The 14,605-nt window shown below is 39.5% G+C and overlaps 1 protein-coding gene across 2 annotated transcripts in view; it reads left to right on the top strand.

Annotated features, from left to right (window-relative positions):
- RNF144B (ring finger protein 144B) overlaps window positions 1–13,911 on the top strand; it is a 56,170-nt gene extending 42,259 nt beyond the window's left edge. For both annotated transcript variants that reach the window (XM_070940663.1, XM_070940664.1), the window contains exons 4-8: window positions 6,638–6,698; window positions 8,846–9,050; window positions 10,274–10,418; window positions 10,915–11,004; window positions 11,376–13,911. In XM_070940663.1, coding sequence (XP_070796764.1) covers window positions 6,638–6,698; window positions 8,846–9,050; window positions 10,274–10,418; window positions 10,915–11,004; window positions 11,376–11,516 — 642 coding nt within the window. In that variant the 3' untranslated portion in view covers window positions 11,517–13,911. The remainder of the gene's footprint in view (window positions 1–6,637; window positions 6,699–8,845; window positions 9,051–10,273; window positions 10,419–10,914; window positions 11,005–11,375) is intronic.
- Window positions 13,912–14,605: the final 694 nt, after the last annotated feature.

Raw genomic sequence — 14,605 nt, 5'->3', positions numbered from 1 at the left:
ACACCCTTCATCCAGAAACCAAATCTAGCCTTGCCAATATTTCATAATGTTTCTAAAAAGAAATCTATCTTCAAATTACAGTTGCTCTGTACTCCTCTGTTGTATTGAGTAAAAGCAGAAATAGTAGATACACTGCAAAACTAATGCTTCTATGGAAAAATCATGATAATTTATAATGGAACTCTGATGGATGCTGAAATTGAAAGATGAAAATCTTACAGAAAACTCTCTCCCGTTGGTTGCCAGGTAGATATCATTCAGCACATTTTGCTGCCTAAAGTATAACAAATAGTATTTCAGTTCCTAAATCAGGTTTTGAATATCTAAAAGAGACAACCAGGAAAAATGTGTTCACGGTGCTTAAGCCAAATGTTATGGTATTGCCTAACTTGTTTTGAATATGTGTTTCCTTTTTCAAGGGTTCTGTAGTTCAAAGGAAACATAAAATAATATTTGTGAGAACAAAATATTTGACTTGAATTCATTAGGTAACAATTGTTGCCATCACAAGAGGAAACTGAAGGCAATGAAACAACTACCTCCTAATTAGAATGAATATAACCAGCTTAAAATAGTATTTCCTTGAAATCTTATTCAGTGAGCTTGGTGCTCTGTGAACATAAGGTCAGTTTAAACTGGGAAAAAAACTGGTTTTGTCAGATGTGTATTGTGGGTTTTGCCGCAAATTGGGATATTACAGTACAGGTAGTCCTCACCTTATGACCACAATTGAGCCCAAAATTTATGTTGCTAAGTGAGAAATTTGTTAAGTGAGTTTTGCTCCACTTTACAACTTTTCTTGCCACATTTGTTAAGTGAATCACTGCAGTTGTTAAATTAGTAACATGGTTGTTAAGTGAATTTGGTTTCCCCATTGTCTTCGCTTGTCAGAAGGTCACAAAAGGGGATACATGGACACTGCCACCTTCATAAATATGAGTTGCTGTCAAGCATCTGAATGTAAATAATGTGATCATGCGGATGCTGCAACAGTCATAAATGTGAATAATGGTAATTGGAATGGTCACTAAGCGAACTATTATAAGTCAAGAATTACCTGTACAAGTTTTCCGTTACTTAAGCCAACAAGGGCTTTTGTGTAGCTCTACTTTATACTATTTTTATTGTTTGCAGGTGGGGAGAACATCGATTTGGTTAAGGCACCAGGCTAAAAAACAGGGGACTCTGAGTTCTAGTTCTGTCTTAGCCATGAAAGTTGGCGGGGTGACCGAGGGCCACTCACTCTGTCTCAGCAAAACTTACCTCACAGTGTTGTTATTGTGGGGAAAGCAAAAGGAAGGTGTATTGTATATGTTTGCTGCCTTGAGTTATTTGTGAAAATAATAAAGGCAGGATTAAAATAGATAAATAAATAAATTTGGCCATTCCATTTTACATACTAGGGGGTGACATGATAGCAGTGTTCCAATATCTCAGGAGGTTCCACAAGAAGAAGAGCTATTCTCCAAAGCAACTGAAAGCAGGACAAGAAGCAAGGGATGGAAACTAATCAAGGAGAGAAGCAACGTAGAACTAAGAAGAAATTTCCTGATAGTTAAAACAATTAATCAGTGGAATAATTTGCCTCCAGAAGTTGTGAATGCTCCAACACTGGAAGTTTTTAAAAAGAGATTGGACAAACATTTGTTTGAAATGGTAAAGGGCAGTGATGGCTAACCTTTTTGCCGTTGCGTGGCAAAAGTGGGGGTCACGGGAGGTTGCGTCTGTGCATGCCCACACCCATAATTCAATGCCCCCCCGTGCTCCCCCTGCTTATGGCATGCGATGGCAAAAAGGTTCCCGGTGGGCCCGGTAGGCCCGTTTTCTCCCTCCCCAGGCTCCAGAGGCTTTTTTGGAGCCTGGGGAGGGTGAAAATCGCCTCATCCCCCCGGAGGCTGGGAATGGCCCATTTCCTGACTTCTGGTGGGTCCGGAAGGCCCGAAAATCAGCTGGCCGGTGCACACATGCATTCTGGAGCTGAGCTAGGGCAACGCTTGTGTGCTCACAGATATGGCTCTGCGTGCCACCTATGGCACGCGTGCCATAGGTTTGCCATCACAGGTATAGGATTTCCTGCCTGAGCAGGGGGTTGGACTACCCTGTTTCCCCCATAGTAAGACATCCCCTGATAATAAGCCCAATTGGGCTTTTGAGCACATGGCAATAAGGCCAAGCGTTTATTTCAGGGTTCAAAAAAATATAAGATAGGGTCTTATTTTGGGGGAAACACGGTAGAAGGCTTCCAAGGTCCCTTCCAGCTTCTGTTCTGCTCTGCTCTGCTCCGCTCCGCTCCGTTCCGTTCCATTCCATTCCATTCCATTCTATTCTTACATGCATACATTTTACATTCTCCATAGAATACTTCAAGATGCTGCTTTCTGCAACTACTCATTTCCCCTAGTGCCTTTGGGATATTGGGAAGTTGGGATTAACTGTAAGGGTCCCTGGTGCTCTCTGATCTTGGGTGTTTTCATTACCAAACTAGGTAACACCATCAGTGCTGGAGGATATTAAATTAACAGGCATTTAGCCAGTTTCCCTTTCTAAAGGGGAAACAAATGAGAAGCAGTTAGGTTTCTGAAAAGATGTGAATTGCTAGTAAGGTAATATAACAGGATCTTGAAAGCCTGTCAAAGCAATTCTCCTGCTTAGGTTATACCCAGCATAATTTACTCTCTCTGTTTCTCATGCTTTCCCCTCCCCTTGCAGTGGGGGTTCTTGTGCAAAGTCCTGTTTCCTCTTCCACTTTCCCAGGGTCTATTAGCCATGCCCTCACAGCCTGTGACCTATTATTCAGGCTACTACTGAAAATAAAGTAACTTCTCTGGAAGTTTGGTAAAATTCTGTCCAAAATTAGTTCATCTGATAAAAGGAAAGGGGAGGAGGTAAGAAGACAGACCCAGGGTGAAGCATGAGAAACTTACTCAATGTGCTGGGTGAATTTTCTCCAGTTTTACAATTGTTCTTTGTGCCACCAATCTATCAGATGGACTATTTTTGGTGATAGTTTGACTGGTTTTCCAGATGACCAGTAGCCCCTTGTTTACAAAACAGTTCAAGTGTTAATTACTTCATGGAACACTTTTGCTGTGACATCTTCTTGCCCAGGCAACTTGAAACATGGCTGTAGTTTCCATCCCAGGCACTGTTTCTCAACATGATGGCTGGATATTGTAGGAAGTTAGCACTCACCCCTCTCCTAGAAGAATGGAATATTTTAGGAAATATTTAAAAAAGCAGAATATTATATTTCCCTGGATGAGAAATGGAAAAACATGTTTTAAAGACAAAGCAGCTTCCTGCCTCCCTCCACCTTTGTCAATGGGCTATTAAGGCCTCAGCCAAGCTCACTCATTTTCTCCCGCCTTTGTCAATGGGCTATCATCTGCAACACAATAGGATCCATCTAGCAACAGAAACTCACCACATGGCAAGACTCAAGCAAGCTTGAGAGACAACCTACAAAGTTAGCTAAGACCCCTAGACCACCTGAGAGTTTGACAACCAATCAGGATACATTTCTTATACAGGAACAAGAAACTCAGAGGTGGGGCCCAACAGAGGGCATAAAACCAAAGCACTCCCAGCATCTTGGGCCTCTTTGTTTTCTACTCAGGAACTCAAGCCATGTGATTCCTGTCCACCATTAAACCATCTTTCCAAGCAGTCTCCATGTTTCCAGTGTCTTTTTCCCCACTTGGAACTGAACCCAGAAGGATATTTCTTCCAACAATATAGCAAATCTTAAAGTTGCTCAGCTTGAGAAAGACTGATTTAACCATTCTGCTCAGACCTGCCCCTGACTTCAATTGCTGATGGGTTTTTTTCTCTGTCTGCTTGTGATGTTGGGTGAGAAAACAATTGAAGTTTGGGAAGTTTACCCATCATTTCCCTTAAATTGTCCTGCAGTAAAAGTTGAAAACAGAACCATTCACAAGCCTTGTCAGCAAGTAACATTTGTGCTTGTCAGTTGGAGCAGTGCAGATTATGCTGGGATTCCGTCCCCCCCCCTTTTTTTTTTTTGCTGATTCATGGACTGGAGAAATGCATATTAGCAAGGATTGTGGGACAGAGCCCTGAGTAACTCCTTTCTTAGTGCAGATTCAAGAGGGAAGCTTGAGACATTGAAAAGCTTTTGTCCTGGGCTTAGAGGTTAGGGTAACAAGGGAATACCATCTTAGTTTAGTTATATATTTACTTTCACAGAGTCCATTTTGTTGTACTTAAATCCTTGTCCCTATTTGTTGCCTTCAGCTTCTCCGTGACCTGTCATTAGCTGCCCTTTTTTCCTCCCCTGAGATCAAGTCTTAATGGTATTGTAATGAGAGATCTTTGGGAGATAAATGGCTTTATTTGGGAGAGCTGTGCATTTATTTCTTATCACAACAAATATGATCTGACAGTAAACATCTGCTTTCCATTGACTGCTATAAAATTTTGCATTATATAACCTCATTGTCTGGGGAAGACAAATCTTCATCTCTGGGTACGTACTTCACCAAACTCTTTATTATTAACAACAACACAATGCTGTCTTGTGTGATAGCTCTCCCCTATTCCATTGTTTTGATTTGGGCTTGTTTTATTTTTATATTCCATAGCAAAAAGGAGAAACACTGCCCAAAGATATTTGCTTTCCTATATCCAATTATTTCATTTTTCTTTCTGCTTCTCCTAACAAATCCTCAAAGTCTTATTTGAGATGGCGAGGGAGGTATTTAATGAACAGAAATGAATATTTTATGATAGGAGTATTTCCTATCATAAATATTTCTTGCTAGAGTAGGGGTAGCAATAAACTGAAATCCACTGGAAACCAAAAATAGGAGTGATGAAAGAAAGAGTAAGAGAAAAAGCACATTAAATTTGTCATCCTGATTTGTAGAAACATGATTCTGAAATCACAGTGTCAATAGCATTCTTTACCTTGCATCCATTACTAATTACTGGCATTTAAATTAGGATTGCTCTAGGTGACTTATCTGTAGACAGTTGTGTTGTCTACTACATATTCACGTTAAAGAGAAACTGAATGTCCCTGAGAAATTATTTTGAAGTTGCTTCGGTAATAAAACAGTAAAAGAGCAAGATAGTAATACTACTATCTATCATTATTTGCTGGAGAGAAGCATTTTGATGAGGCACTTTTATTAGTGGCAGAGCTACAATTTCTGAAACAGAAAAAAATCACCAACTAGCTATTCCTGCTAGAGTCGAAGAAGTTAATGGCATATATATGTGGGTAGAGGTTGAGGCAGTGTTAGCATATCCTGTTCCCTTTTGAAGTATATGGCAGCAGATAGCAGCAGGGTTTTTACTGCAACAGTTTCTTTTAATCTTTGTCCCATTTCCTTTTTTGGTGGCAGCTTTTTTTTTGGTGCATGCGTGTGTCTGTATATGTATAGGTATGTTGGTTTTTTGCATGTATAGAAATCTGATGCATAAAATAAATACAATTCCTGATCCTCCGATCAAAGGGTATGCCTTAGAACAGTGTTTCAATTTAGGATAATCACAGATGTCATTAACTGCTGCCATGGAAAGCGGAATAAAATCCAAATGATTAATATCAGTGGGAGATGCTAAGAGGGCCCTTTCTGTCTGATAATAAATCTGTTTTGCCTAGGGATACATTTGCTCTGCGTAGGGAGGGAGCTGAGTGCTGGAATGATTAGAATCTTGCACAGGGGAATAATCTGAGTATATTCAGCAAGTGATGTTTTAGTTATTATGATCATTATCATGTGACAGTTCTGGTCATTTGAATCTTCCATACAGTCAATCATCACCTTAGAGTTGTTACTGTCAACAAGAAAAAAAAAACCAAATTCAAAGCAAGTTATACTGAATACTGAAAAACATGGCTCATCTTTCAAAGCAGTGGTGGGTTGCTACCGGTTCGCCCCGGATCGGGCGAACAGGTACCAGCGGCGGCGGAAGACTCCTCCCACCTGCCTGGATGCACCTGTCGTGTGTGTGTGAGTGTGCCTACACATGTGACCGAACCAGTAGCGACCAAAATTGAAACCCACTACCTTTTCAAGGCCTTCAGAAGAGATTCTCTAAGGCTAGACCTGAAGTAGGCGTCTTAATATTATTTAAATGTGAATAACCTAGAGATTTGTTTGGGACTCTATACATTTTGAGATATATAATTCCTTCAGATATTATGTTTTTTCTGCTTTTTGATTACAGGTTGATATCTTCCCGTGTTTCCCCATACTCAGCTGCAAACGTTTTCTCTCTCTCTCCCTCTCTCCCTCCCTCTCTCTCTCTCTCATAGATCAAATTCCTAGTGTTACCATTTCAGGCTTAGTATAGATAGCAGGAAACTAGATGTAAAATTCAAAAGTTTCCATATTTTTGCTAAGAAAATAATATGGATAAATCCATGTGGTCCTCTGGAGTGACTTTGATAAAGAGAAATAATTTTTTAAAAATTATTCACTGAGATTTTGAGAGTATTTACTATTAATTGCATTCAGACTTTTTTCTTTTTAAATTTACCTCAATCACTAGTGTTGCAATTTTTCTGTGAGTGAGGGGGGCGGGGGGAATCTTGATTGAGTTATTTTTAGAAATGAATGGTAATTCACATTTTCTTTTTAACATTTTGCTATTCTGTTCTTCATTCCAGATAGCCAGCTTGGTGTCTGCGGACCAATTTCAGTTGTACAAACAGTTGAAATTTGAAAGAGGTAATTTTTTTTACATTAATATGTAGGGGTTCAGATTGCTTTGTTTAATTCACAAAGTAGCAAAGAAGATGTAAGAAAAGTTACTTGACTGGTTGTATAATCTTATTAATGTCTACTCAAAAATAAGTCTCATTTAGTTCAGTGACACTTAACCTTGGATAAATATATAGAATTGTAGCCTAAACTAATAGATAGATAGATAGATAGATAGATAGATAGATAGATAGAGATATAGATAGAGATATAGATATTAATATAAATTAATAATATATTGCTAGCAGAGAAAATCAGAGAAAAGGGGGGAGAAAAGAGAGAAAAGTCAGTTGCTCCTTCGAACTCAGAATCTCTGAGCTTAACATAGTCCAGATCTCAGTCCTAAAACCAAAGAATCTTTAGCTTTACTGCTATAGATTTACAATGATAAAAAATTTACAATTCTTAATGATCCAATGGGACTCATTCTGAGAAAAGCTTTTTAGTGCACACAGTCTGCAGGCCAGATTAAGGAAGAAGGTTGCCACTTATCTCCTGATCAGAAATCGCAAGATTTCTCTGGTGCAAAGGGGCTGATGACAGCAGGGTTATGCAAAGAGATGTGTAGACTCTTCATAGGAATCAGCAGGAGCTCATGCAGTGGTGGGATTCAGCCGGTTCAGGCCGGTTCAGGTAAACCGGTAGTTAAATTGCTGGCTGGCTCCGCCCCTTCCCAGCCCACCCCTACCAGGAGTCCCCACGCACTCTTTTTTGGCTCCCAGTTAGGTTCAGGGAGGCCTCCTTGACACAAAATGGGGCACGGGATGGGGTGGGGTGTGGCACGTCCCCCTGGCCCGTTTTCGCTCCCAGAAGGCTTCAGGGAGACCTCCTAGGCCCAAAATTGGGTGTGGGGGCATGGTCCATTTTTGCTCCCAGGGGGGTTCAGGAGGCCGAGTGCTGCCTGTCACACCCCCTGGCCACGCCCACCATGGCCACGCCCACCCAGCTGGTCATTAGAGCAGAAAACTGGTTGTTAAATTATTTCAATCCCACCACTGGGCTCATGCCATGTGCAAGCATACACACACTTTCTACTTACACGTGTGTGGGTTTTACAAGGGTCCCACAAGGAAAAGTTTAACCCTTGCTGTCCGTTCTTCATGGTTTTGCATGCTCTTTCCTTGCCCAGTGTCCATTGAAGTTGGGGGGCAATACATTTAAACAAATTAGTAATAATAAGCCATTTGAAAGATTGGGTGCCATACGAAAAGGACTTGGGTGACACTTAGAAAATTTGCACCTTGACAAACTTTTCATCTGTCAATCACAAAAGGCCATGCTGCTCGGATCCATGCATGTACTACGCCATCCATGTTTTAATGATCCATGTTCATTAAAACATCCTAGGTTCTCAGGAAGATGAAGGCCAACAGCAGCTAAAGAACTGGCAGCAGTGACTTCATGTTGTTGTATTTATAATAATAACTTTTTACTGTCAATGTTTAAAAAGCAGAGAATTGCATTCCTTCCTTCCTTTCTTACATAACATAGTCAAATTGGGCTAGAAATAGAATTTCCTTTTGCAGGTTTTACCAAGCTAGAATACCTGCCATGATGCTCTAGTAGTTCTTCCTCGTGTGAAATGAATTATATGATTTTTTTTTTGAGAATGCTTGCAGGATTCAGACCACAGCTGGGTAAAACGTCTGATGTAATGAAAGAATGATTCCTTTTGCCTATTGATTCGTTCCCTGTAGGAACGAATTATTTTTCAGAAGCAACCTCACATTTCCCAAAATATTGTACAGTAAGGAAACTCATGCTAGGGAAATCAGTCATTTTTTTTTTCATCTTACACTGAGAATATATTCATAGTTGTCAAACTGGCAGCCCGTGGGCTCGATGCGTCACACGCAGACCACACCTACCCAGGCTCCACAAAGGCAAAAAATGCCACGATATGTCACGATACATTACGTGACGCGATCGAGTTTGACACCCGTGGTTTAGATGAAGACAAGATAGACAAGATGGATAAGAAATTTCCTCTTTTCTAAAACATGCTGGTAGATATACACCATATCATACCCCCTGTTTATAACTTTGGTTTCTCTTCTGATTGTATAAATCTTTCACCTTTTTAAAAACTTATGTTTTGATTTGTAACGTCTCAGAAGTGCATTTGGATCCACTGAGGACCTGGTGTCCCTCTGCTAATTGTCAGACTGTGTGCCAAATTGAACCAAGCAACGCTGGATTACCAGTGCCTATAAAATGTCAGACGTGTTACTTGACATTCTGTTCATCATGCAAAGAGCCTTGGCATGTGGAGGGATCATGCTCGGAAAGCCATTCAATCGGGATTGCAACTGAGCAAGGGTAAGTGAAGAATCTGTCTAGCTCTTGCGAAATCTTTATATCATTCAAATTGCTATAAATACTATATTTATTTAGCAAGAAATTACATTTCTGACACTGGTTAAATAATGTAATTAATTAATTAATTGTTTGCTAGCTGAAGGGAAGACATTCTGGGCTTTCATTGAGGCACCTCAAGTATTTGATGCTTCAGCATTCTTGATTCTGGAAGGTCAGTCGCATGGGTACCATCAACTAGGCTGGCTTTTTGTCGGCCCAAATGGCAGATTTGGGGATCAGGTTTAGCTAGGCAATATGGCAATTTCTTGGTGGGCAAGTCCAATGGAAGCTGTTGCCTGGGTATAACTTCAGCAGGGTAAATACAGGGAATTAGTTAAGGGCTGTTTTGTACTTTATGAGGAAGCATGGATGAGAAATAGATGCACCTTTCCCCCCCCCCCCAAAAGGGGGTGAAAATTTAGGAGCGTCTTATACACCAAATGTAGCCCCACCCACCCACTGGCCCCCACCCTTTGGCCTCTGCCTTGCAGCAGTTACCTCCTTGCAAGCAAACAGGAAGAAAAAACAGCTCCTTTCAGCTTCAGCACAACCTAATTAGCACAAGTTGATTGGATCGGCCTTCTGACTCTCAGCTGATTTGCTCTCAGCTGTTTTGCACAGGGCTCTGCTGCTTGCTGCAAAGAGGTAAATTGCTGGAGCAGATTTTTTTCCCCCTTGTGCTAATCAAGCTATGCTGAAAACGAAAATGAAAGTAAAGCAGGCTGTTTGCTGCAAGGAGGCAAAAATTGCTCAGAGGCAGAGGCAGAGACAGAGGGAGATTTCTTTTTCTTCTTTTCCTCACCAAAAAAGGTAGGTGCGTCTTATACTCTGAAAAATATGGTACTTTCATATCGTTAAAACAAAATACCAAAGCAGAAATAAGATGAACTTACCTGCTCATTTTCCCAGTGGAGGAAATATTTGAATGCCAACATTGTCCGAACATTAAATACAACAACAAAATAAAGGGAGGGGGGGACAGCGTCTGTTATTTTTGCATGTGTTTGCAAAGGTTGCGGTGAATAATTGTTGCATAAGGTAAGTGCTTTTCTCCAGATGAAGCACATTTACATGGGTCGATATTCTTCTAGGCAACTGTGCTTCAGTTCAGTCTGAATGATTAGGGAAATAGCCTGGGTACCGTTAAGACTGTTTCAGATTATTTTCCTCCCTTTCTTTCCTAGAACACTTATTAAAAACAACTCAGAAGCTCCAATTAAACAGTGTCCAGTTTGTCGGATCTATATTGAACGGAACGAAGGCTGCGCTCAAATGATGTGCAAAAATTGCAAGCACACATTTTGCTGGTACTGCCTACAAAATTTGGATGTAAGTAGTCTCTGGCAAAAAGGTTTTTCCTCTATAGTTGCTTAATACTTCGAGCTAGGAAGACTGATGCTTAACACAATTAACTTTCCATGATTGTTTCTCATGGTTTTCCTTCTGTTTTCTTTCAAGTTCAGCATCCAAATCTTATGGCAGCAGATCTCAGACCTATAACACTTGATGTAGTTAAATGGGGTTTTGCAAATGATACATCTTCCTTTTTGTTCAGCTTTACTAGAACTTGCTCCTCATTTACCAGTGATTCTTTTTCCTGCTTTATAAAGCTGCATGCTTTATAAAGCCTAACTTTATAAAACATGCAGTAAGTAATTGCTTCATAGAAGGTTAATTGGTGTCAAAGTGTTGGTGACAGTGTTTTTTGTGAAATTCCAAGTATATAAAATAGAACTGGAGGAAGCCTAAAGCCTCATGTTGCCACTTTGATATCCAAGAAGGTTGAACTTATACATGATTGACGGCATACTATTTTGCCTTTCAGAATGACATCTTCTTAAGGCATTATGACAAAGGTCCCTGTCGAAATAAACTGGGCCATTCACGAGCCTCAGTTATGTGGAACAGAACACAGGTATGCCAATAACATGGATTTGTGTTTATTATAAGTCAGTTTGGTCTCGTGGTTTTAAAGCACCAGGCTGGAAATCGGGAGACTGTGAGTTCTAGTCCCACCTTAGGCACGAAAACAGGCTGGTTGACTTTGGGCCAGTCATTCTCTCTCTCTCTTAGCTCAACTCACCTCACAAGATTGTGGGGAAAATAGGAGGAGGAAGGAGTAATAGTTAATGTTTACTACCTTGAGTTATTTAAAATAATTAAATTAAAAAATAATAAAAGGCAGGATAAAAATAATCTAAAAATAAGCTTCAATGGAGTAGATGTAGATGTAGGGTTTTCATAAATACAGGACTTTCCTTCTTATTTCTTCTTTTCAATTTTTAGGTTGTTGGCATCCTAGTGGGCCTGGGAATCGTTGCTTTGATCACATCTCCATTACTGCTGTTAGCTTCGCCGTGCATCATTTGTTGTGTCTGCAAATCCTGCCAAAGCAAGAAAAAGAAACATGGCCCACCACCAACATAAAATGTTCCGCCTATTTTGGATGTGAATGTCTTATCGTGTTTGTCAGGGAGAAGACTAACGGTTGACGTCTTACACTGTGCTTTACCAACCGATTCTCCTTTGTTTTGCCAACTTCTGTAAAAAGTGCCTACTGGTCCACAGGTTGCCACTTTATTTGCAAACTGCAGTTCAGCAGGGGTGGGGGTAGGGTGGGGCTATTTGTTGTGATCTGAGTTAATTCTGTTTTTTTTTCATTTTTTTTTTAATGGAGCTGGACTTGTAAGGTATTTTAAGGTGCTTCAAAATGACTGCTTTGTTGAAATTGGCAGATGAAACTGCAGCCGTTCACCAGATTCTGAATGACTATTGATTTTCAGAGCACCTTGATACTGTATCTCCTGAAGACGTCGTACAGTTGAGTAAGAAAATAAAATGGGTAATTCAGCACTTTTAAAAGAAAATATTGGTTACTTTAAATTTTAGATTTCTAGTGCAGATTTAGTGGCAATTTAAAAAAAAAAAACCAACTCTTTAAGTTATTGTACAACTTTTTTTTTTAAAAAAAATCTACAGCTGAAAAGGGGGGAAACTATAACACTCAAGTGTTGAACATCATTGATAGACCACCTTGCTAATTTACACTTTTTTCAAAGGCAAGTCAGGTCAAATAATTTATTTAAAATAAGTTCTACCTTGCTACAGCACCAAAACCAATAATATGAGTCTGGCCTTACATTGTAAGCATAAAATGCTGAGCAGATCACCCTATTTGTATCATTTATATGGCCTATAAATTAATTATTTCCAAGCAGTAGATAAATCCTGAGTGCTAGTTGAGAAACTAGCTTTGGTCCAGAAGTCAGAAGTGTAGCATAAATGACCTGAATATGACATAACTGGGCCTTTATTTATTTTTCTCTAATTTTCATTATTACTGTCTTATTCCTCATGGTTGAAGTTTAGCAGAGGAGTGAAAATGATATTGAGACATAAGGACTTTGGTCATCAGTGGGAACAACTGAACTTGCCAAAAGGTTTGCCTTTGTAGACATACTGTTCAGTAAAGAATAGTAAATACTTAAAAAACCAAGAACATGCTCCTAATACAGGGGTGAAATGCTCCCAGTTCGGACCAGATCGCCCGATCCGGTAGCGATCATGGCAGGTGGTTCGGAGAATCGGTAACAAAAATCCCTGTGCCCCCCCCATGCCCAGCTCAGTCGCGCGATCATCAGAGGCTGCTTTTTTTACTTTTAAAAACATTTTTTCTACAACCTCTTCAGCTGAAAAAAATGCTTTTAAAAGTAAAAAAAAAGCCTCTGATGATCACACGGCTCAGCTGGGATTATCAGAGGCTTTTAAAAGCATTTTTTCTACAACCTCTTCGCCCGAAGAGGTTGTAGAAAAAATGCTTTTAAAAGTAAAAAAAAAAAAAAGTTGGCCACGCCCACCCAGTCACATTACACCCTGCCCCCCCCCCCCCCGCCACCAAGCCACGTCCACAGAACTGGTAGTAACAAATTTTAGATTTCACCCCTGGCTTAATACACATTGTTGCAACAAATAATAGCAATTTTGTTGAGCTAGGGAGAGACTGTGAAAACAACACAGTGTTCTCTGAACAAATGTTTGCAAGTTGTGGGCTCCCTGTATATCTACAACAAAACTGTGAAGATAACATACAGCTCAAAACAAGCATAGTTAATAAATATAGTTTTCAGGTGAAATGACTACTTGTCCACGTTGGAATATCTACTATCTCAAACGGATCCTCAGCTAGTGTGAAATAAAAAAAAAGAGCCTTGAAAATATTGGAAAAGAACAAAGGATGATGGAGAATATACAGCTCTGCAATCTTGGTTACAAGAAAAGAATTCTCTATTCTGATCATGCATTCATCCATACCACCCCATTCTATAGTAAAAGGTGGCATTACATAAATAAGGCATTCAATTGTTTCTTGAACAATTAAATTTATGTATTCTATTGTATGTAGTTGAATACATCAAAGAAAGCCATATATGTTTCATAATGCTCAAAATGTTGTCTAATCTCATAAAATTGTCTGGACTTTTACAAAAAAATCTTTTAATAAGCTTAAATTATTGGATCAATTACTGTAGAAATAAATTGCCATATCATTAAGGAATGTTTTAGTTAACAGAATACTTTTGTGTTTATATTATCCCTCATATTGCTTATGAAACAGCAATCTTCTATCTACAGTATCTAGCATGATGGATGGGGAATTCTGGGAGTTGAAATCCATATATTTTAAGGTTGCTGGAGTTGAGAACCACTGACCTAGAACTATCTGACTTGTATGCATCTAATTTTCTGATATCTAGTTTGATAGTATAAGCCTTAGGAACCTTGGCTGGTGTAAAATTTTAATAAATAATAATTAGAACTTGAATCTTTAGTGTCTGAATGAAAAGGGGGAGGACGTAGGAGGAACCACAAAGAAGGACCAGTTCTCCTACTGTAAATTTCTCTACCCAACCCCAAATCTTTCCAGGTCCCCAGTTCTTTTTCAAATTAAAATTGATGAACTTTGTAGGAAATCAATATGACAAAACGTTTACCAGAAAACAGTAGCCGATCAGATTAAGGATGTGTATTTCTTTTTTTTTTATTTTTTCTTTGTGTAAAACTTGTTAACATGAATAAATAAAACTTATTTTGACAAAAAGCTGTTGACCCACTACAGGAAAGGGTTTTTTAATGTTTTAAAGCAGGGGTGCTATTTAGCAGGTTCTGACAGGTTCTGGAGAACTGGTAGTGGAAATTTTGAGTAGTTCGGAGAACCGGCAAATACCACCTCTGGCTGGCCCCAGAGTGTGGTGGGAATGGAGATTTTGCAATATCCTTCCCCCAGGAGTGGGGAGGGAATAGGGATTTTGTAGTATCCTTCCCCTGCCACTCCCACCAAGCCATGCCCACAGAACTGGTAGTAAAAAAAAATGAATTCCACCACATTTTAAAGTCTATCACTATTTTCAATAGACATCTCAATAATTTTTCTATACATTCAGCATTAAGTGGAAAAGAACAGGAAATAATGGCCCAAAGCGTGGGCTTTCATTTCTACTGTGCATTCTCTCAGGTGA

This window comes from Pituophis catenifer, unplaced genomic scaffold (assembly GCF_029215685.1).
Source record: "Pituophis catenifer annectens isolate HBS135680 unplaced genomic scaffold, rPitCat1.0.hap2 SCAF_3, whole genome shotgun sequence".
Taxonomy (NCBI): domain Eukaryota; kingdom Metazoa; phylum Chordata; class Lepidosauria; order Squamata; family Colubridae; genus Pituophis; species Pituophis catenifer.
The sequence above is the reverse complement of the archived record's forward strand: the minus strand, read 5'-3'. Positions and strand labels throughout refer to the sequence as shown.